At 32.7% G+C, this 22,554-nt stretch overlaps 1 protein-coding gene and 2 pseudogenes across 1 annotated transcript; 2 read left to right on the top strand and 1 right to left on the bottom strand.

Annotated features, from left to right (window-relative positions):
- The first annotated feature begins 213 nt into the window (after positions 1-213).
- LOC120175743 lies at positions 214-7,214 on the top strand (annotated as a pseudogene).
- Positions 7,215-7,670: 456 nt separating this feature from the next.
- LOC120175731 lies at positions 7,671-11,368 on the top strand (annotated as a pseudogene).
- Positions 11,369-17,481: 6,113 nt separating this feature from the next.
- On the bottom strand, positions 17,482-20,849 carry LOC120175771. Its single transcript, XM_039182335.1, has 9 exons — positions 20,552-20,849; positions 20,089-20,165; positions 19,334-19,562; positions 19,069-19,227; positions 18,938-18,982; positions 18,758-18,849; positions 18,570-18,666; positions 17,929-17,985; positions 17,482-17,837 (listed from the first exon to the last, which is right to left on the bottom strand). The coding sequence occupies exons 1-9, from the start codon at positions 20,699-20,701 to the stop codon at positions 17,727-17,729; spliced, it is 1,017 nt and encodes a 338-aa protein (XP_039038266.1). The 5' UTR covers positions 20,702-20,849; the 3' UTR covers positions 17,482-17,726.
- Positions 20,850-22,554: the final 1,705 nt, after the last annotated feature.

Genomic DNA, 22,554 nt, shown 5'->3' with positions numbered 1-22,554 from the left:
TGAAGACACCATACTTTCATTTAGTCTTTAAATTTACTGTAATTTTTGTTATATTTTAAGAAATAAAAACACCAATACAACATTTTAATTTTTTTTTACTATATATCTGTAAATCATCCAATAATTATGCAACTTTGTAAATTAAATACGTATTAAACGTAACATTACCGAAATGATAATAATTAGTAAAATCTCAACCTAAGCAAATTTTTAAAAGCACGAAGCAGAAGACCTCGAAAACCCTCAAAAACTTGTTGAAGTTCAAAGGATAAGGAGCAGAGCCAGAAAAAGAAAATTCGAATGATAGCTTGCAAGTCTCTTTTCAGGTACGCTTCTTTTACTTAACCCTCTGTTTGTTTACTGAGAAACTGAGAAGGGAAAAAATAATTAAACTCTGTAAACAAGAAAACCCTCCCTAAAATAAAAAGATAGAACTTTAACTTTAAAATCGTCCATGTCAGATTTCTTTCGAAGTAAGATGAAAATTTAGAATTTGGTTTCTCGTTTTCCTCAAGGTTTAGTTTGAAACCTTACATGCGTCTTTTAGTTATTGCATTTTCCTATCTGCTAAGCAGTTTATATGTACGCTTTCATTTCAATTCACGCCGTTGTTTCTGTCTCAGTATCTTAGGTTGTTTAAAGTTTAATTGATTCAAGCGACGCACAGATGAAATAAATGAAACACGATGCTTTCAATCGCTGGAAACCTATATTTTTTTAATAAATAATGTGTTAATTCAGTAATTATTATCTATGCAGAGCTGACCGTTTATTGAGGTTCACAAATACTTATTTCAATTCGAAGCCGGTTAACTATTTTCAGGTTTTAATCTCTGTGAATGTGTTAAGACTTCAGAGCATCACGATTTCATGTTTGTTCCCCCTTTTAAGCTTTGTTTTAAGGTTCTTTTTAAATCTTTATGTAAGGTAGTGCAATCATCTTAAGTAATAAGACCTTATTGCAAACATTTACATCGTATTCTTACCCTTTGAGTCTTCCATGTCGCTGGTATGCTTGCTTTGGTTGATGTGGCTCCATTCACGGAGGTGTTTTATGAGGGTGAGACGATGATTTATGTGTTTAAAGTGACAATCAAGTAAACTTTATGGTATATGTTGTAGCTTTGACAAGACTCGAACAGTGTTTGAAACCTAGATGATATGTTCGTAAAAAATGGTGAGCTTGGTAGCTATTCAACCTTGACGTGCAGGCTTTTAGAGATTCCCTTGTATCAGCAATGTGATTCACTTCTTTTCTTCCGTCCCAAGTATGTTAGGTTGATCTTTTTTGTTCTGTCTGCGAAGGATTATGAAGTACTTTATTGCGTTTGAAAGATATATTGAACTTTTGGTTAGCCAAGGAAGTCTATGTTTGGTCACTGGGTTGAATAGGTATAAGACCCCATTAAGTTTGGAAAAGTAAAAGAATTTTGAAAGCATGTTACAGAAATTATTCCCCCCCCCCCTGAATTTAGTGGCTTGATCTGCATTATGCTGTCCAAGTTTTCTTATGCTACAGAAAAAAGGGAACTGAATGTATGCTTTCCTTTCTGCCTAAACTCTGCTAAAATTGGTTAGACCATAAATGTTGTAGAGGTGGAAAGATGAAATTTGCAAGGTTGTAAGGTTCATTAAAGTAATATCAATTCATTGACAGGGAAAATATTCTTATGAAAAATTGAGCCTTGATTTGAGGATAGGTGGGACGAAAGATATGCCAGGCACAATGGACAAAAAGAAAAGAAGGAAAGGTACTCCTGTATGGAGACCAATATGTGCTCAAGCTAGTTCCCTTGAAGGTATTTCTTGTTTTTGAACTACGTAATGTTTTTATTCTCTCTCATATCCTTTTTGGATGATGTTCATCGTATGTATGTATGTTAATCACGGTTAGGATTTAATCTTGCTCGATAGTTGATGTAATTATACATTTGTTTGTTGGTCTGACTAATAACAGTGTTTTAACAAAATCTCAAATGCTTCAATTCAGGTAAATTTCTTGTCAATTTCTGGATTAAATAAAGATTTGAGAACCATTTTTGTTACTTAGATTGCTATTTATGGTTTTTTACAATCTAGCAGTTTTGGGAGCATTATACTTCTTGGCAGAAGATTCGCTTGATAGTTGTATCTTTTGTTGGTTTATGTCTATTTTATGTGGTCTATAGAGTCTATGTGTTAATTTGCAGAGCCTGTGATAAAGGATGTCAAAGTCAAATCAGAAACTGGAAGTCAAATGCAAGAAGTAAATGAATCAACAACTGTACTTATTGATGCAACTGTCAGTCCTAAGTCCCTGGAGGATGATATCAAGGATGAGTCAATAAAAAAAGGCAGTGCTTTCTGCTGCAAAGCACTCACTTTCTGTTGAGGTAAAGCTAAATTGTTAAACATGGCAAAGTTCTCTTGCCTTTTTCGATGCACATTGCAGTCTTTGGTCCTTGCTGGAGAAGAGGATTTAACTATTAAGAACTTTCCTAATCTCAGTTGAATTTTTATGCCTGCTGATCCTGGAGAAAATGATTCTAGAGTAGAACTTCCTTGTAGGAATAATGCACTACAAGCTTTTGAACTTTTCTTGATTCTACCGTAGTGCCTGCTTTACCTTTCTGTTCATGCTTTATTTTTTGTTCTACTCTAGGTATTTGACCTTTTCCCCGCAGAAGCTTAGATTGCCTTTTTTTTGTCTATGCTTGATAAGCAGGTTGGGGCCTCCGTGATTCGATTTGTAAGAGGAAAAGAGTATGGAGCTCAGCATCCAAGCATTACATACCTTTAATTTCATTTCTAATTTTATTATTTTTTTAATTTTATTATATCCTTTGCAGGGAATCTACAAAGGAAAAGATTGAAAAGGAGACAGGAGTTCAGATTATCCTTCCGTCATCAAAGCAAGAGGATGCTATTAGTAAGATTTTGTTTTTTAATTCCTCTAACTCTTTTGTTTGTATCACATTTTTCCAGAATTTTAACCTGAGCAGTGTCAAACTTATCTAGATGATGTTAGTGAATAAAAATTATTATTGAACCTTCACTTAAGAGTTTAAGCTTAAATTGGCCTGCGTTGTTCATGGTATGGTGAATAAAAACTATTCTTGAACCCCAAGTTAGGTTGAATGGTCCTTCATATGCGAATTCATTAAATTAATTTCAATGGGTTATTTCCTTTGAATGGTTATTGCTTGCAGTCATTGAAGGCAGCTCTGCTGATAGTGTAACCAAAGCTTCAAAAGAGATACAACATATAATTGATGAGGTTAGTCAGCTATTTTCCTGTATTTTATGATTGCTATTTTTGAAATATTTAATTGAAAAACATGAGACATTGTTCTGGTGATCAATGTCTTGTTTTCTTCAGCAACTTGATGACTAACGGTCAATAATCTTTTTGAGGTGATTGTTTCCATATTACAGGCGGTTAAGACCCCAAGTCTTGATTACTCTCACTTTGTGTCTCTTCCATTAGCCATACACCCTGAGTTGGTTGACAAGCTTGTCAACTTTCAAAATTCCATATTAGGAATCAATGATACTTGGGCGGGTGAGAATCAAGAAGGCAACTCAGACGGAGATGCTTCTGAAAGTGATGCTCAGGATCAGCAGTTAGGTAAAGGGTCTGCTGTCGCAGTTGAACTTAAAGTTGCGGATGATAGGGAAAGCGTTAAGGTGGACATAAGTGGCATTCCTCTTGTTAGTTATGAACCTAAAGAACTTAAAGAATCGAAGTCTTCTAAATCATCAGGCAAGCAAACAATCTGTTTCCTTGATGCCTGTTTTTTCTTCTAAAATTTCCAATTAGATATTAGAATCTAAATTTGTAGCTTGGTGCATTTCATATGTTCATATACATGCATACACCTTTTGGCTATTCCAAGTATTAGTACTGAATCATTTGTAAACTTCACCAAGGTTCCAGACTTATGAAATTTTCATGTTTAGAAGTTTGTGAACCATTGCACTTTATATTAAACCTACAATTTAGGGATTGTAAGCCATAGTCGTGCAACTTTGTTGTTGATTATTAAGTTGTAATATAATTGTTTTTTTCTTCCTTTTGCTTTAACAAACCTTGCTGGTGTATATTGCACTTGACAGATTTGAGAATTGAAAAGTCCATATTTATTAAACCTAAAACATTTCACCTGACGGTGCTCATGTTGAAGTTGTGGAACAAAGAACGAGTTGGTTTAGCGGCAGAAGTATTGAAGGTAAATTCTCTTGAATAGATCGTCAGTTGGATATTATTTGATTCTGGTGGTGCTTAATATAATGTGCTCCCCCTACCCAGAGTATCGCCCCAAAAGTAATGGATGCCTTGGATAATCGACCTCTGTTTGTAAGACTTAAGGGTTTGGTAAGTTTCTCATAACCCAGATGTTATGCCTCTGGCTTTCTTTGATTTTGACTTGTGAATAGGCTAATACTTTTTGAGCCATTAGTTTGCCAACTCGGACAGCATTGACTCTTTCATAAGTTTCCTTAAGGTAGTGATACGCATGCTCGAGTTCATTGATCATCGATTTTATTGCAGGATTGCATGAAAGGTTCTTTGGACAGAGCCCGAGTCATCTATGCTCCTGTAGAAGAAATTGGTAGTGAAAATCGACTTTCACGTGCCTGTCGTATCCTATTTCCCCAGTTTTAGTATTTCTGTTTCTTTTTTTTTTTTGATAGAAGATTAGGCCTCATTAAAAACCCCCTTTTTTCAACCTTCATGTTATAAAAGTAACATGAAGGACAAGGAAAGGGGGAAAAGAGTGCCTAGAATTTATTAGATGAAACAAAGTACAACAAAGGCATACCCTAAACATCTGCAAACACCACCAGAAATTACATAAAACTTAAACACAACAGCTAAACATAGGAAATAAAATTATCTACTCCTCAATACAAGCAGACAGAAACCATTACATCACCCTATCCCATCCTTAGCTAATTTGTCAGCTTCCCAATTTGCAGCCCTCAAAATATGCTTGATAATGATATCCTTCCCTGCCATAAGAGAGACTATCTCCTTCACCAATACTTGAAACATAGGAGTGCATAAACCCGGATTCTTGATCCACTTTAGGGCATTGCTTGAATCAGATTCAAGAATAAACCTCCGATTAGGGACAAAACTTAAATCTTCCAAAAGACATAACCCCCTCTTAATCGCCAATAATTCTGCCAAGATAGGAAAACCACCCCCAACTCTTTCTGAAAACCATTGAAGCAACACACCTTTATTGTCCCGAATCAAACCACCAATACCTCCCTTATCCCAACCCTTTACCATCACTCCATCAACATTGAGCTTTAAGAACCCATCCGGAGGAGGAACCCAGCAAATTGGTTTAGAGTTGCCATTTCCTTGTCTTCCCACCAAAATCCGCAAGTTTTAAATCTCCCACAAGAGAGTCTAAAGGAATATTCACATCCTTGAACTTTGTAACAAACCAGGAAGCTATTCTAAAACGGACAATAAAGAACAGTCTCACCACATCCAGCTTAACTTTCTGAAAAATAACCTCGTTTCTGCATTTCCACACTGACCACATCAACGCCCCTGGAATAAATTTCCATATCAAAGAATTCGGAAGTAAATCATCCCACAAATTTAAAAAGTCCATGATATTCTTTGGAATCACAAAGGACAAATTCCAAATATTCAATAATCTGGCCCACAGACCCCATACTACCTCGCAATGCAAAAATAGATGCGAAACTGATTCCATATCCCTACCACACAGAGAGCATAAAGGATCATCAATCCCTACCACTCCTCGCTTCAGTATTTCTGTTTCTTTTATTTCTGCAATTGAAATTTGAAAATGGAAAAACAACAATCATGTTCTTTTCTCTTTAAACTTTGTGCGTGTGCGTGTGTGTGTGTGTGAATATTCTCTTTTGAATCCCTTGACTTTTCGTAGAAGTTATTATTGATGCTTTTGTTGAGGTTGGGCTTGTTCTAGAAAGAGATATCGGACATGAGTTAAAGGTAAGACTTCCGGTCTTCTTTATGTTTTGTCAAGTTTTCCTTTTTCCATTATATTAAATGCTTTGTGATCTGTGTAGTTATCGATTTGTTTTTGTTCAAATATACCCGCATAATGAGATTATAGTCTTTACTTCCATGGTCTATTCACCTTTTGGGCATGCTCTGCCCTTCATTTCCTTCAGGTTGACCTCTTTTGCATGATACTCATTTACTTGGATCAATCTGTATTAGAGAGGAAACTAACATAGATATTTTATTACTCCTTTGTACGGTAATGCCTATTATATGAACAAACAATAAGTGGACATGTCATCAATTCTTGCTCCATGAAACATTGTTCTCTCCATAAAGCTCCATAAGAATGAACGTAGTTTAAAAAGGTATACATCACCATGGATGCACCTTGAGAAAAGCTGCAAAGTGTTGAACTCTTCCAACATGGCAGGGACCCTAGTGCCTTAAGTCAGTCTTTGGCTTCCCCTTTGCCTTGTCTGGGTTTTGTCCATCTGATGGTTTTCCCTCCTCGAGCAAGAGTCCTCTAAATCATAAAGACAGCACCATTTCTTAAATATTCGTAAGTCAACATTGAACGACAACCTAATTTCCTGTAAACCTATTTAGACTGCTGTGAGGGAAGGAAATAAGTCGAAAGAAAGTGGAAAGAATCGTATCTAGAAGTCGATAAACAAACTCTTGTGCCTTGTATGAAACGTACTTGTTCTTTTTAGTTCGTATGATTTTCCTTTCCCTTTGGTCTAAAAAATACTAACGTTATCCTCTGTTTCATTTCAGTTGCATGCCACTGTCATGAACGCGAAGCATCGGAAAAGGAGGGGAAATCGGAAGGCGAAGTCGGATTCGTTCAATGCACGCGGCATTTTCAAGCAGTTCGGATCGGAGGAATGGGGCGAGTATCTCATACGCGAGGCTCATCTTTCACAAAGATTTAAGTATGATGAGAATGGTTATTACCATTGCTGCGCTTCAATCCCTTTCCCTGAAAACATGCAAGTCGACTAGCTTTTGGTGTTGATTTCATGTTCTGAGAAATACAATAAAGTATCTTTTCTTATTACATATGTTAAAGATTTCATGTCGCATGTGTCACGCCAAACATATTAATAATTTAAAGGGTAAAGTATATAGATAGTCCCCAAACTTTTAGGGCATTTGCGTTTTGGTCACCCACCTTAGAAGCTTGTAATACAATCATCGAATTTTTATTTCGTTTTCATTTCTGTCTTTGCCGTTACCTTTCGTTATTTTTTGATGACTCCGTTAACCTTTTTTTAGTGATGTGAGTCTTCTTCTTCTTCAATGAACAGTGATGATCTATTAACGATAGCAAGATTACGACTTAATCAACTTGATGTTCAATTTGAAGCTCACAGCTGGACATTTCCCTGTAGCACTAAACCAAAAAACTTATTAAGCTCTTGGGTTTACATAAACACTTCATCTAGCTGACATGAACCCAATTTAGCATTGCAAATTATTACAACAAACAGTGGACTACAAAATCAAACACGGCAACTCTTTTTACTTGTTCATAGGGCCCAAATAATGAGGTTTTTTGGTTCTCTATTCAACATTCTCCTAGAACCCTAATAATACAAAACAAATGAAGCACTCATCAGCAAATGAAACTACCACTTTATCCTCATGATTACGAACCGGGTGATGGTCAGAAATGACACGCCACTCCTTACGCGACGATGATGACATTGGGAGCGAACCGCTCCCTGAGGCGGCTACACTGGCCGCTGCCTCCATTGAATCAGAATGTCCCTCGATACCCCAACTCGCTCACTTTTTTATCAGCAAAAAAGCAGACCCGAAAAGGGAAAAAGAAAGAAAATTAGAGTTTTTTTTCTTTCAATTTTCAATCGAGGATACAAATCAAACCCTAGAATTGAATAAGTTTAGAAGAAAGGATCGTAAATGCTGAAGGAGTAGCGGTGGAGAACAATGGGGAAAATTACGTTTTAAAGATTGGGATTTGGAGAATAATTTCAATTTGATAAATAGTGAGATTTTAACGCCATTGAGAGCGAGAGAGATGAGTTGGAGCGTGAAATTTCAACATAGGCAAGGCTCCCGCCATTTATAGAAGAAGAAGAAGTGTCACGTCAACAAAAGAAAATGTTAACGGAGGGTTAATTGACATGTCACCAAAAAGTAACTGATAATAACTATAGAAACAGAAATAAAAACAAACTTAAAGTTTGATTATTATATTGTAAGTTTCAAAAGTTTGAACTAATATGCAAACGACTTAAAAGTTTGAAGACTATTTATATATTTTACCTTAATTTAAATTTAGACATTTTATTATAAAGATTGATTAAAATTTGGCTCTACTATTAAATGAATCAATTTAGCTAAGTTAATATTTTTTATATTTTAATTTTACTTGTACATGGATTCAATTGATACCTTAAATAGTTGAGGGATTAATTTGAATAAATCTGTATAATGGGGGATTAAAATGATTTAATTAGCAATGGAGGTATTAAATTGATACACTAATCTATACAAGTGTGGGTGTTATACATCCTAAAAGGCTAGTATGATAGTTTTTTTATATAAAAAAAACAAACTTCATTAAAATCTCTTAAGCCTATAAGGGAAAAAGAATATAACTTAAGAATTTATATTACCATAAACATAATCGTTAGATACAACATACAATATAAATTCAGAACAAATTGAGTGAAAATACAAAGCAATACTAGACCTAATAGTCCATTTAATTAAAGTATGATCCATAAAATTACAAGATCTAAGAGCGTAACAAACTTTGAAGTGGATCTTAGTCTCTAGTGTCATATGAACTTCCAAAAGGTGGTAACCCAACATGGATAGATATTCCTCTTGTCGAAACAGTTTGTTAACAAAGAGCATCGAGTTCGATTTAAATATGACATGAGTCCAACTATACTCGTTAATCAACGAAAGAGAAACACTGAAAACGTGAATTTCTGATAGACTAGTTTCAACACAACCTGATGATGTCGTAGTCATTTCTCCAAATACATAGAAAATACATGGACGAGAGAGTCACGAACAGTAACACCAACAACTGCTATCATGCCAATGGATTTAAAAGCACCATCCACTTTAATTTTAATATAATCGGGAGAAAGATTGTTATTTCATTTGACCTAATAACGACGACATTTTAGGAAAAACACACGCAATCCTCACTCTCCCCAACGCTTATTCTTGATCGATGAAAATTCTTATGACAAGGACCTGACAGTACTACTATGATAGTTGGATTGCGAGCGAGGGACAAAAAGGATAGAAAGCAATGATATTCAACTGCCGCCCCTCATGCTTAAACTCACTATTAAATTAAGGAATAATATTTTATACATTATCCATGTATGAATCTCATGCATAGAGATGACAACTAAATCTTTTAGATTAAATTATTTTAAATTAATCATCTTAAATTAAATCAGATCGGAAATAATATTCAATATATTATAACAAATTATGTTGAATTTAAATCGATTTGAATAATTTAAATTTAAATTCAAGTAATAAAAATTTAAATTATTTCAACAATTTATTATAATTCACTTATATAATACGTAAAAAGATATACATTAAAAATAAATTAATTTTTAATTAATTTATATAGTGATTTAATTAATTTATATTTATATTTAATTAATTTATATAAAATGTTTAATATAAAAATAAAGTATCCAAAGTATACATAAAGTTAATTTTTAGTGTCTAAAGAATTTTTGTTAAAGATAGATAAGTATCTAACATTTTCTCCGTTACATTTTTAAGTGTCTACAATTAGAAAAAAAATCCGTTGAGTGACATTGTCATGTTTATATTTTTAAATTTTTTTAAAATTAAAATATTATTTAAAAATAGTTTTTGAAATTGAACACGACACGGTCATTTAACGATTTTTTTAACGGCAGACACCTAAAAGTGTAATAAAGAAAACATTAGGCATCTACTTTTAACGGAAAATTATTTAGACGACAAAAATTAACTTTGAATATAGTTTGAACACTTATTTTTACATTAAATCTTTATATAATTGTAATCTCGATTGGCTTAAGTATGTTTACATAAAAAGATCACTAAAAGATTTCTATGAATTTTTAGATTCTTATGCATCTCAAAGACTATGAAAAGTTTTAGAAAAAAGACTTCGAATATCAAAAAAATTCTTTAGGAAGTTGAGATATATTGAGTCAAATCACCATCCTTTCCGGCGTCTTTTACTGGATTGCTCAGCTCCTTGGATCCAATGTTGCTTGCTTCTTGCTCAAGGCTGTCACCGGTGGCTTGGTAAGCTTAAATGAATATTGTTGTACCTCTCTATTAATACCTCTCCTACGATTCATTAGGACATACTCCCCGGATGACTATAATCTCATGATTAGCGTTTGCTATCAGAATAACAATCGTTCTATAGTGATATTAGTGCTGTTCAGAGTCGTTATTGCATGAATACAATATCTACAATGACTACAATAGCACATGTTGTGGTTAAACGGAATGCAAACGAGAAAAATAATCGCAATTGTAATTTTAATATTTATCTTTGACAGTCTCACAAGATTTAACCGGAGTCAAACATACTCCAAAAGCTACAATTATCTTGTTTAAGTTGTCAACTTATAAATATCCTTATCATAGGTCTGACATTAATCACCTTGTAGTCCGAAGGGTTAAAGAGAGATTATCTCAATTTCTTTCCCTTTCTTGATTATTGCTTTTTTCCTTTCATCTCTGTTATAAAAAATATCGACCGACGATTGTTATTTTTCCAGTCCCAGTTCTCCACCTAAATAATATTTCTCCCCAATTCATCGGATTCTCATACTCTTCATAGGATTATAGCCTATAAAAAGTTATTGTCACCATAAGTTTAACGCCAACCATCTTATAATTAGGAAATTCATACACCAAAGAAAGATCTAAAAAAAGAGACTCTTCATTTCCTTCTCCTTTTTGACTGATTTTATCTTTTCCCTTACGCTTACTTCTTTCTCATATATAAATATCAGCCAATGACCGTTATATCACCCATCACATTCCTACTCCCAAACTAAATTAGTGAACCATAAACAACCAATAAAATAAATTTGTTCTCGTCAACGCATGTACTACCACACAACATAGGTCCGACAACTGGAAACCTAGCTAATGTTTGGGGTTTTTATTGCAGACAATTCCCACCCATGGTGTTGGAGCAATTCAAGGAGTGTTGATGGAGATCATCATCACATTTGCATTGGTTTACACTCGTACGCAACCGCAGCTGACCCGAAGAAGGGTTCACTCGGCACCATCGCACTTATTAAAGTTGGTTGTATTTTATTATTAAAGTTGGTTGTATATTTGTATTAAGTATATTGTATTTAATTAATTTTTCCCTAAAACTAGTTGGTTGATAAGAAAATGTTTATTTATTAATAAATATTATTTTCCTTCACTTTTGTCTCATATTGTTATTATTATAACATGAATGAAACTGATGTAAAGTGGCATATAAATGATCTAGAAGCACATAATATTTAAATATACATAACAAATCCATAGTCATACATTGTATACGCTTAATTCAGAACATAAATTCAAAGATTATAACATTCACATATCAAATAAATTAAAAGTTGTTATTTTACGAGACATACGATCATAACTTGATTGCCTTTAAAGATCGTAAGATATCTCAGTTTGTCTATTGTTAATCATACTGGTTTTGGTCATACTAGTTTTGCTAGTAGTTTGGTCATGTTACCTAGTCTTGAAATAGATAAGAATGTACAATTTGTAATTAATATAAATATTTGGATATGAAATATGTATAATGGGAAATAGTATATACTCTCTAGGGATGTGAAATCAGGTAATCGTTATGGTTTCGGTCGGATCATGTCAGGTCAAGTCTGGGTCAAATTAGTTCAGGCCATTTTCAAGTTGATTTGAAATCAGATTTAGTTCAGGTCTGGGTCGGGTTATTCTTAGTTCGGATAGATATCAGTTCAAGTCAAAACGGTTCCGGTCCGAATGAGTTAAATAACATGTTAATTTAGGTTTGGATGGACTTCAAGTCGAACTCGTTCATATTGGGTCACATCATTGATAGATAAAATTCATGTTGGACCATATCGGGTACATATTGACTTCAAGTCGAGTCATTTTTGGGATAACTCTTTTTTGCCTTTTATGAATGTCAAATTGTAATATGTAATTATAGATGGTTTGGAGTAAATTACAAAAAAATATAAATAATTATGGGTCAATTTTGATAAAAATATAATTTTAAAGGTTTAATGTAAGAAATATGAAATTACAAACTGAAATTTTTAAAAAATTAAACAACACTGATGAGGGTCAAATCGAAATAATTATAAAATATGAAGTTGAAATTAATATAAAATTGTACTAAATTGCATTCATTTGAAAAGATGACAAACACAAATTTATAGTGATCGGAGATTATGGTATAATTTAAAAAGAAAGCATGCATATAGTAGAAATTAACTAAAAATCATGCTAATCGTAAAAAAAAAAAAAAAAAAAAACAAGCTAATAAACTCAAAATTACTCAACAATTCGCTAATCTCTACAAGTCGAGTTTCTTATAACTCTAGAACATTTTTCTCGAACAGGTGATAATACATAAACAATAGTATGCGAACGTACCACATAAAATAGACTCTAGTAATTGAATGTACCACAAAAATAGAATGATAAATCTTTAATCAGATATAGGGCGACAAATCGCAAGTCCATAGATAATGCAATCAATCACAAGTCCAAAATTAGTACGATGAACCACAAGTCTAAAATAATACTTTCACCTGAACAAATAGAATCTCGAATAAAATGTAGAATGACATAAAAATTGTTGAAAAAATTATGATAAACTGAAAATTTTGAGGCATATTTTCTATTGGTAAAGGTGAATATTCGAAATGAATTTATTGACTCATATTCTACTTCATGAGATCTTTACACTGATATCTCATATGTTCAAAACGATTAAGTGATGAATAAGAAATTGATGTTTAAAGTAGGGTACATGTGAATTTTGTTGTGTAAAGAAAATGAAAAATCCATATCCCACAATGAAAAATCGTTCTTATGCTCTTACTAAGGAACATACTTTTTAAATATATATATATATATAATTCCTCTAGATTTCGGTGATGGGCTCAGTCAATATATAGTTTGGGTTATTTATTTGTAATTTTTAATTGTGCATGATTTCGAGTAAATTACAAAAAAAAATTATGTGTCAATTTTGATAAAAATATAATTTTCAGGGCTAAATTGAACAAACATAAAATCTTAAATTAAAATTTGAATAAATTAAACAACAAGCATGGATGAGGGATCAAATCAAAATAATTATAAAATATGAAGTTAAAATTAATATAAAAATATACTAAATTGCATCAATTTAAAAAGTTGACGAACAAACATTTATAAGATTCGGTGATTATGATACGATTGAAAAAGAAAGCCTGCACATAGTAGAAATTAACTAAAAATCATGCTGAATGCAAAAATTAATCAAAAAAATAAGTAGAACATAACAGATGCAGACTTAACTAAAATGATATATAAAAATACAGAAGTGAGCTAATAAACTCAAAATTACTCAACGATTCGCTAATCTTTTCAAGTCGAGTTTCTCATAACTCAAACATTTTTTCTCGAATAGGTGATAATACATAATCATATTACTAATATAAACTATAATAATTGAATGTACCACAAAAATAGAATGCTAAATCTTTAATTAGATATAGGGCGACAAATCGCAGGTCCATAGATAATGCAGTTAATCACAAGTCCAAAATTAGTACGATGAACCACAAGGCTAAAAATAGTACTTTCAAACAAATAGATTATCGTATAAAATGTAGAATGACATATAAATTGTTCGAATAATGAATTTATTCATTCATATTCTACTTCATGAGATCTTTACATCGGTATCTCATATGCTCAAAACAGTTAAATGATGAATAAGAAATTGATGTTTAAAGTAGTATACATGTGAATTTTGTTGTGTAAGGAAAATGAAAAATTTGTATCCCACATTGGTAAGATTGTAAGCATTGGAATGGTTTATATACAACAACTAGAGATGAACATTTGTCGGATTTCAAACCGATCCGGATCGGTTTTTATCCGATCCGGTTTTTTCTCATAGAAAAAAAACCGGTTTATAAAATAACCGGTTCGGTTTTTAACCGGTTTGGAGGGCCAGATTCCTAACCGGTGTAACCGGTTTCGGTTTTAAAAAACCGGTTTTTTTAAAAAACCGGTTATAAAAAACCGATTTTAATATTCCAAATTACTCATAGGGAACCGATTCCCCCCCAAGGGGGTACCGATTCCTCACTGAATGGTTTGGCTCCGAGATTTCCAGAATGCTCGGAGGGAACCGATTCCCCCATAGGAGGTACCGATTCCCCCCTATTCAACGGTCGAAATATTTGAATTTTACACTTAGGGAACCGATTCCCTATGAGGGTACCGATTCCCCCACGCTCCAAGCATTTTTATTAAATGTTTTCACACTTAAACGGCTATATTATCTTCATTAATTATCACTAAAGTTCAGAAGTGATTCAAAGTGTATTTAAGCAAGCTTAGAAGCCATTGATCAAAGACAAGAAACATCAAGCAACTAGAATCAAGAGAGAATCAAAGAGAAAGCATCAAACCTCAAGTTCGATAAATTTAAATACTTAATTGAAATACTTAATTAACTCACATAATTGAAATACTTAAATACTTCCAAGTTTGATAAATTCAAATACTTAAAAACTTCCAAGTTCGATAAATTCAAATACTTAAAAACTTCAAGTTCGATAATTGAAACAAAGTTTACGATAATTGAAATAAAGTTATAAAATAAACTACATTGCCATCTCTTCTTCATCATCTTCGCCTTCTTCGTTTGGAGGGGATATTCCAAGTTCGACTTCTTCAATGTGTAAGTTTGCTTCCAAATCGGCATCAATTGCATCTTCTTGGGTGGTGATATGTTGCTTACGAGCCGCTCCATCCAAATAATCCTTTAAACAAATGCATACTTCCACCGACTCGGGACTTAGTCTTGATCTCCGTTGCGATATAACCCTGCCACTAACAGAAAAAGCGGATTCCGAAGCTACCGTAGAAGCTTGGACGGTTAGTAAATCACAGGCCATGGCGGCTAGAATCGGGAATTGTGCTTCCTTTTCTTTCCACCAAGCCAAAATATCCAAACTTTCAAACTCTTCAAATGTCATTTTTGATAGAAAATCGCATGACATATAATTTCCCAACTCGCTACTTGGGGTGGTAGTACGTGATCGTTTGGATTGGGAATTTACAAGAGTGTTAAAAAGATTCAAATTTATGTTACTTGGACGTCTACTAGATGATTCCGCATTCATTCTCATTTGATCGTGTATTACACTACTTGATCCGTATTTATTTAAATAAATTGCAAACATGTCTCGAAAACATTTGTTAAAATAATTTATTTGGTTTTGGACAAAGTTGGGTTCATCATCGGTTAGATTAAAAGCAAACGCAATTTTTTCAATTAGTGTTTCAACCCCACCAACATTTAACGTTGGGTTTAAAGCGGCGGCACAAGTAAAAATGGGGGGAATCTCCTTAAAATATTTTAAAAGTTTTTCCTTCATTGCAAAGCCAATTTCTTGAAAAACTTCGGTTTCAAATTCAAAGTCATTTAGTCGGGTAGCCAACAAAAATATTTGATTAAGAACCAACGGGCTAGTAGGGTAATAAACACCGGATAAAAAAGTTGTTGCATTTTTAAAAACCTCAAGCAAATCGGTTATTTTGGCTATAGTTTCCCAACTCGAATCCGGATAAATGTTTGGGACATGACCCCTCTCGAAAAGCCGATCGTGAAATGTTTGCAATGTTTCCCTTTGCCTTAAGGCAGTATGCATCATCATCTAAGTTGAGTTCAAACGAGTTGGACAATCCAAATTAGGACCCAAAGCTTTTTTATTAACGGACTTACAAAATCGTTTATAATCATTTAGTCTTTTGTTGTTGTTACAAAGAACCGATTTTATCATTGTTTTGAATTCTAATCTAATCGGCTCAATAACCTCCAAACCGGCTTGCACGGATAAATTAATTATGTGTGCAACGCAACGGGTATGAAAAAACGCACCGTCTAAATCGGTGAAAGTAATATTTTCAATCTTGGAACCGCGTTTGTATTATTCGATGCATTATCAAAGGATATAGAAAAAACTTTATTTTCTAATTTATAAAGACAAATTACCCTTTTTAAAAGTGTAAATAAATTAACACCGGTATGCGGCTCACCGAATAATTCAAACGCGATTGTTCTTTTCATCATTTGCCAATTATCTTGATCTAACCAATGTGACGTAACGGCTAAAAAAGAATTTCCGGTATTATGAGGGGAACTCCAAACGTCACATGTAAGCGACACACCATAACGGTGTTCTTGGAATCCTAAAATCATTTTTTCCCTCGCCGTACGCCATATTTTTATAGCATCTTCTAAGGGTAGTACGACTTACTTGAGTATAACGTGGTTGCATTAGTTGTTGAATTGTTGTCGTGAAATCTTCATCATCAAAGTGGTCGAACGGCAATGCTTTTGTAATCACGAACTTTGTAAACGCTTCTCGTAATTTTTCGTTGTCGTAAACAAAAACACCACATTGCGGTGTAAGATTCGATTGACTAGGATCCGATCTTGAGCGAAGTGCCTTGCATGATTTTGTCAAATGGTTCTTCAACGTTGTGTTTCCTTCCGATGCAAGAAACTTTAGACAAAATTTACAACGCGCCCTCCTCGAGCCATTTGACATCTCACATAAATCGTAGTGATCCCAAATGTCTTTGTTTCGAGTGTGTTCGATCACTCTCACGACTTCAAGGTTTCCCCCGACGGAAGATTCAGCCGTGTTACTCATGATGAACAAAAATTACAAAAGTAAGATTTGAGAGATGTTTAAGTGTTGTGTAATAAGATTTGAGGAATTTGTAATCAACCAAATACATCCCCAACCTATTTATACATGTTTAGGGTGGTAAAATGGTAATTTTTTAAAGAAAAAAACGGTCACAAAACCCCCCCAACGGCTATATTAACGGCTAGTTTTTTAAACCCATACCGGTTTTTTTTTTCGGATAAAAACCGGTTTTTTAACCGATTTTTTTCAGACCGATTTTTTATCCGGTAAAAAAACCGGTCTAGGTTTTTTTCTCCAAACTGGTTAAAATAACCGGTTTAAAAAAATCCGATCCGGTTAAAAAAAACCGATTTTTCCCAAAACCGGTTTCGGATATTTTTTTCGGATATTCGGATATTCGAATTTTTTGTGCACCCCTAACAACAACCCACTTATCAATTTTTGAGTGAATTAAGTTGAAATTTTCTTTACTTTTCGTCTTTATAAATAAAACATATGTAAAATGACAAATGAACCAGAAGCATGTACAATTTGTAATTAATATAAATATTTGGATACCAAATATGTATAATGGGAAATATTATACTCTCTAACCCCATTTCAATGAATTTTGACATTTAATTCTCTCTTCTTTTGTAAGAAAAATCTCTGTTAATTACGGTATAATACTTTGCTTCTGATCATATTGGGGTTATTAATCTATGCTTTGCGTGTGACTCTTTGCATCAACACGGTCCTCCGGTGGAAAATCAGCAGCTTTTGAGAAGCTAAACTGTCTGTTTTCTCGATGAAAGTAGTTTCGTCGGCCGATATGTATTTGGATGCTGAATTATTACCAAGACTGAATCTCTTGACCTTTCGTCTTGGACGGAAGTTGGCTACATTGTTAAAAAAGAATTTCGGTAAACACATAGCCGATGTGTTAAGTAACAACCATCATTGGATGTATGTTGAAGATAATTTGCTTACCACACCGATGTGCCATTCATGTCTTTGAAACTCTTGAAATGTCATTGCATCCATTTCCTGCAGTTGCATGACTCAATATCATCAGAAAATCGAATAGAAAGTTTCCGTTTTCGAGAAAAATGTTATTACTCCCTCATGCCTGGACTCCTGCTAATGGAATGCATTTGATCTAATGACAGCCTTTTACTCGGACAGTGTCGATGTTCTTAGGGTTACTATCTATAGAATCTCTAAAGACAAAATGATCGATTAGCTGAAACACAGCCGACATGAATGTCCATTTTCGAAACCATGTAAAAGGCATTTCAATACAAGTCCTCATTTCTGGGACGTAAAAGCATCAGATGTAACTTAAAGCGAAAAGCAAAGCAGAAGCTGAAACTTTACGTGACCCTGGTGAACAAGTAGGCTACTTAGAGCATCAGTGTAAAAAACAGACATATCGACTCCAAGATGGATGTTCCTCCGAATTCAAAGCACAAATAAATGTTTCGTTTATGCGTGAAGTGATGTACAAGCCAATTCAATCATTAATGAAAAGCGTATTAAGGTTTTAAATTGAAGTCGACATGGCAGCTAAAGGCTATCCAGAGAGTATTACCCAGAGCAAAGATCAGTTTTTAAATGGAAAATTAGCTTACTACACGATAGATCGGAGGAACCGCTAAATCCACTTTAGATTTCAACGTTGGCATAACTGAAAACCGTGGTGTTGGTTCTTGTGACCTAAACGTCCACCTGCATATATATAGTACTTTTGATCAACAAAATATACGAGCTCGTTAAGTAAATATTTCCTAGGACTCATGATTGGGTAATTCATACTTACCCAATGAACATAAAGATGCAGAATTGAACCCATTCTCGAACCAATAACCGAAACCAATAATTCTCCAAGGAATCATCGATGTTTATGTATAACTGAAAAAGAAAATGTTAAGCGATCAATATCACTCATAAACTTATACATCTGTCAAAGAAAGAGAAGCTGAGGTCGCCGTATTCATACCATAGCTTCGGCCATTGCAACTATTTGCATAGCACCCTGAATTTCCTGCCCAGTCGAGAACAACGCTTATCTTATGAGATTATTGTCGCTAAATCAATCGATATGAGATTAAAATATTTAAACAAAAAAACATACTTTAACATCCTGTACTTCATATAAACAGCATCACGCATTGGTTGGACATCTTCATCCCCCATAAAGGTCAATTGTTCCCGCAACACTAACAGATTTTGCGATATATGGCGAAAAATTACATAGAAAGAAATCATGTAATTAAGCAGTAAGAGAACCTGTAAAACGGTGCAATAATATTAGTACATCATTTAAAGGATGAAATAAGCCGAAGTTACAGTTGGCTAGCTAGCCGAATTTGTATTATGAAATCAAGAAACTCACTGTGAAATAAGGTACAGATGCTCGGTAGCCAACAAGAGTTAAGTAAAATACACATCCGAGTGCGGCAGTAGTTCGACGCTCTGTCACGGAAAGGCGTTCGCAGGTGATGCAGTATCCATGAGAGATGAGCAAAAAGGAAACGAATGAAACCGTCTGAAAGAGCACTCCAGTTATATACACCCCGAATGACATCCATAGTGAACATAGCTCAAGATAAACACACGAATACCTGCAAGAACGGTCCCTTTGAAATCCGGAGAAAAAAAAAGCTTTTTTTCCACAGAATAAAGAGCAGTCGGAATAAGCAGACATAGCTTAACTTCTTGTAGATAGACATGAAATGCAACATGTGGTAAACAGGCCAGAGGTTCCTGCAGGGTTTCCTTATAGTTCAGAACTACGATCATATTGAACAAGCAAAGACCATTAACTTGTGGATACTTGCCATTGCCTCCACTATATCGTACATATTCGTTTCATCTCTTTCATCTTCACAATCATCCTCACGCCTAAATCTTAACCCTAAATTTATGCTAACCTTACAAACTGAAAATGGTTTGTTTTTGGAGATTCAACATTATGAAGAAGCTATCAATGTTACCCATTTTTAGAAGCTCTTCGCAAGTTAATGGCAAAATCGGAGACACGTGAATTGTACATAAAACCAATGCTCAACAAGCTGATTTCTAACCTTTTTTGTTATTTTTTTTTTCAAAGAAAAACAAGTTAAGTATTGCTGGAAAATCAAAACTTACCAGAAAAGGAAAGATAGCATGAGTTGCAAAGCTTTAATCAATGGTACAGATGCAAGAGTCCATTGTAAATTATTTATCTGCTTCATTATAACCATAAAGAATACAAAACTTCAAACAATGATAAAAATTCTTAAGAGAAATCCAACAATCGGTCATTATTGACCAAATTGAAAATAACTCCAAAAAGAAAAACTGGAATTCTTAGCGGCTGCTTCCTTCTTTCATTTGTATTATATATAAAGCAAACGAAATAAAATGATGAGAATCAAATTACTAACTAAACCCAGATTTTTTATATGAAAAGATGAACAAAATAAATAAAATTTGAGTAAAGATGTCACTTTGATAGAAGCAGTTATTCATCCAATTATGGGATACGGAAAATCATTAAAAAAACATGAATTTTAACAAAGAAAGCAATAAAATTCAATTCTTTTAAGAATATAAAAGTAAAAGAAATAACCTGGAAGTGGCGGTTTTTGAAAGTGTTGAAAGTCCAAGAACAAGCGGAGAAGAACCAGATGGAAAGGAAACCCAAGTAAAGTGCAGGCAAAGGTCGATACGAGTCGTGGAGGCCGAGTCGATTCGACTCACCGATTGAAGAGACATTCATCGTTGAAGGAAAAAAGAAAGCTAGTCTGGGTATTTCTTTATTCGTGTTTTAATTGAGTTTCATTAACATTTACTAATTTGTTGTTCTCGTCGTCTTCGTCTTCGTTGTTCTATGGTTTTAAATTCAGGCCTGGGTTTTAATGTCTGGTTTTTATACTAAGCTAGAATTTTGCATTTTCCTTTTAGTTTTTTTTTTCTCTTGATTTTAGATTTATCTCCCTTCAAATATTCGAACAGACAATTTCTTTAGCCAAATTAATAAATAGTACAAACATATTAAAAATAATAATAACACTGGAAATTTAATTAGTAAAATATAAAAATCAATTTAATATATTCTATTATATCATAAGAAAATTTATGTAATTTAATTTTGAAATTTTATTTTAAATATAACATCAAATAATTATTTCTTTAATAAAAATTCTATTTCAAATAACATTTGTCTTACTTCAAGAAAACACTAATGAATTTATTATTAATTAAATTGGTATCCTAATTTTTAGTTATAAAAATATTATTAACTGAATTTAGTAACGCTTAATTTAAATATATTAATTTAATTTTTTAATAATCTCAAGTGATTATAAAGTAATAGAGTTAATTATACAATTGATCACTTATATTTGTATTTTGTTTACTTTTCCTCACTGATTTTAAAAAACATAATATATAGTGATTTTTCATTTTTATTTAATTAAGATGTAGTTAGCACGAATTAATTGCCTTTAAATATTTTGGTATAATTATATATTTAGTCATTTCTATTTACATATTCTTTCAATTTAATCTTACTTTTAATAAATTAAAATAACTTTAATCCTTCAATCGAATGATACTACGTGTCATTGATACTACGTGTCATTGATACTACGTGTTGTGTCACGTGTCACCACTCGGTTGGAGAACTAATTTTATTTTATTTTTTTGAAAATATATTTTTAAAATATTTTAAAGTTGATATAAGAATAAAATATATTTAATAATTTAAAGTAATAATGTAATATATTAGTAAATTAAAATATATACTTTGAAAAGTTGAAATATTAATAAAATATATTTTTGAAAATTTAGATAATAATAAAATATATATTTCTAAATTTAAATAAAAATAAAATATTTTTAAATTAAATTAATAATAAAAATATTTAATAAGTAAATAAAAAAATATTCTTAAAGTTGATATATACAAAATATTATGAATTTAATTAAGTATTTATATACTAAGATACAAAATATATACATCATGTTGGAGGAAAAAATTTATTTTAATTTATTAAAAATATTATTAAATTAAAATAATACGTAAATATCAAAGACCAAATTGTAATTATACCAAAATATCACTTCAACTCTTCTTTAGGGCAAAGGTGTAGTAAGAATGTAAAGATGATGGGCATTGTTTTTAGGAAATGTAGTTAGTGGTTACAAATCCATGTTATTTCATTCAACAAAACCACCTCTTTCTTTACTATGCTGTAATTCTCAAGTACCAAATCATCAAACATGATTTAATTCTATATATTAATATTATCTTTTTAAAGAAGCATTATGTAAAAATATCGACAATCAATTAATCTATTAAGACGTTAAATCCTTTAAATAAAGATAAGTATTTAGATATCACAATAACAATAAATTCGATTAGAAAAATTATATAAAAAATTCTAAAAATTTATTCTGAAAAATTCCATTTCTATATTAAAATTCATAATCATAATTTCTTCAATAATACTTATATTATCATAGTTAAAGAGAATTTGTAAACAAATCCATTACTTAAAGTGTCTTGTCTGGCAGCAACGTGGAAAGCACCATTTGTTGAACAAACTATAATATTAATAATAAAATTTT

This window comes from Hibiscus syriacus, unplaced genomic scaffold (assembly GCF_006381635.1).
Source record: "Hibiscus syriacus cultivar Baekdansim isolate YM2019G1 unplaced genomic scaffold, ASM638163v2 tig00112215_pilon, whole genome shotgun sequence".
NCBI classification, from domain to species: Eukaryota; Viridiplantae; Streptophyta; class Magnoliopsida; order Malvales; family Malvaceae; genus Hibiscus; species Hibiscus syriacus.
Note: the sequence above shows the minus strand (reverse complement) of the source record. Positions and strands in the feature narration are given on the sequence as shown.

Coding starts and splice junctions, on each gene's coding strand:
- LOC120175771 (XM_039182335.1), bottom strand. CDS start 20,701: ATGAATGTCTCTTCAATCGGTGAGTCGAATCGACTCGGCCTCCACGAC. Junction 20,166..20,551: donor TCAAAAACCGCCACTTCCAG/GTTATTTCTTTT, acceptor ATAATGAAGCAG/ATAAATAATTTACAATGGAC. Junction 19,228..19,333: donor CATCTGTACCTTATTTCACA/GTGAGTTTCTTG, acceptor ACCGTTTTACAG/GTTCTCTTACTGCTTAATTA.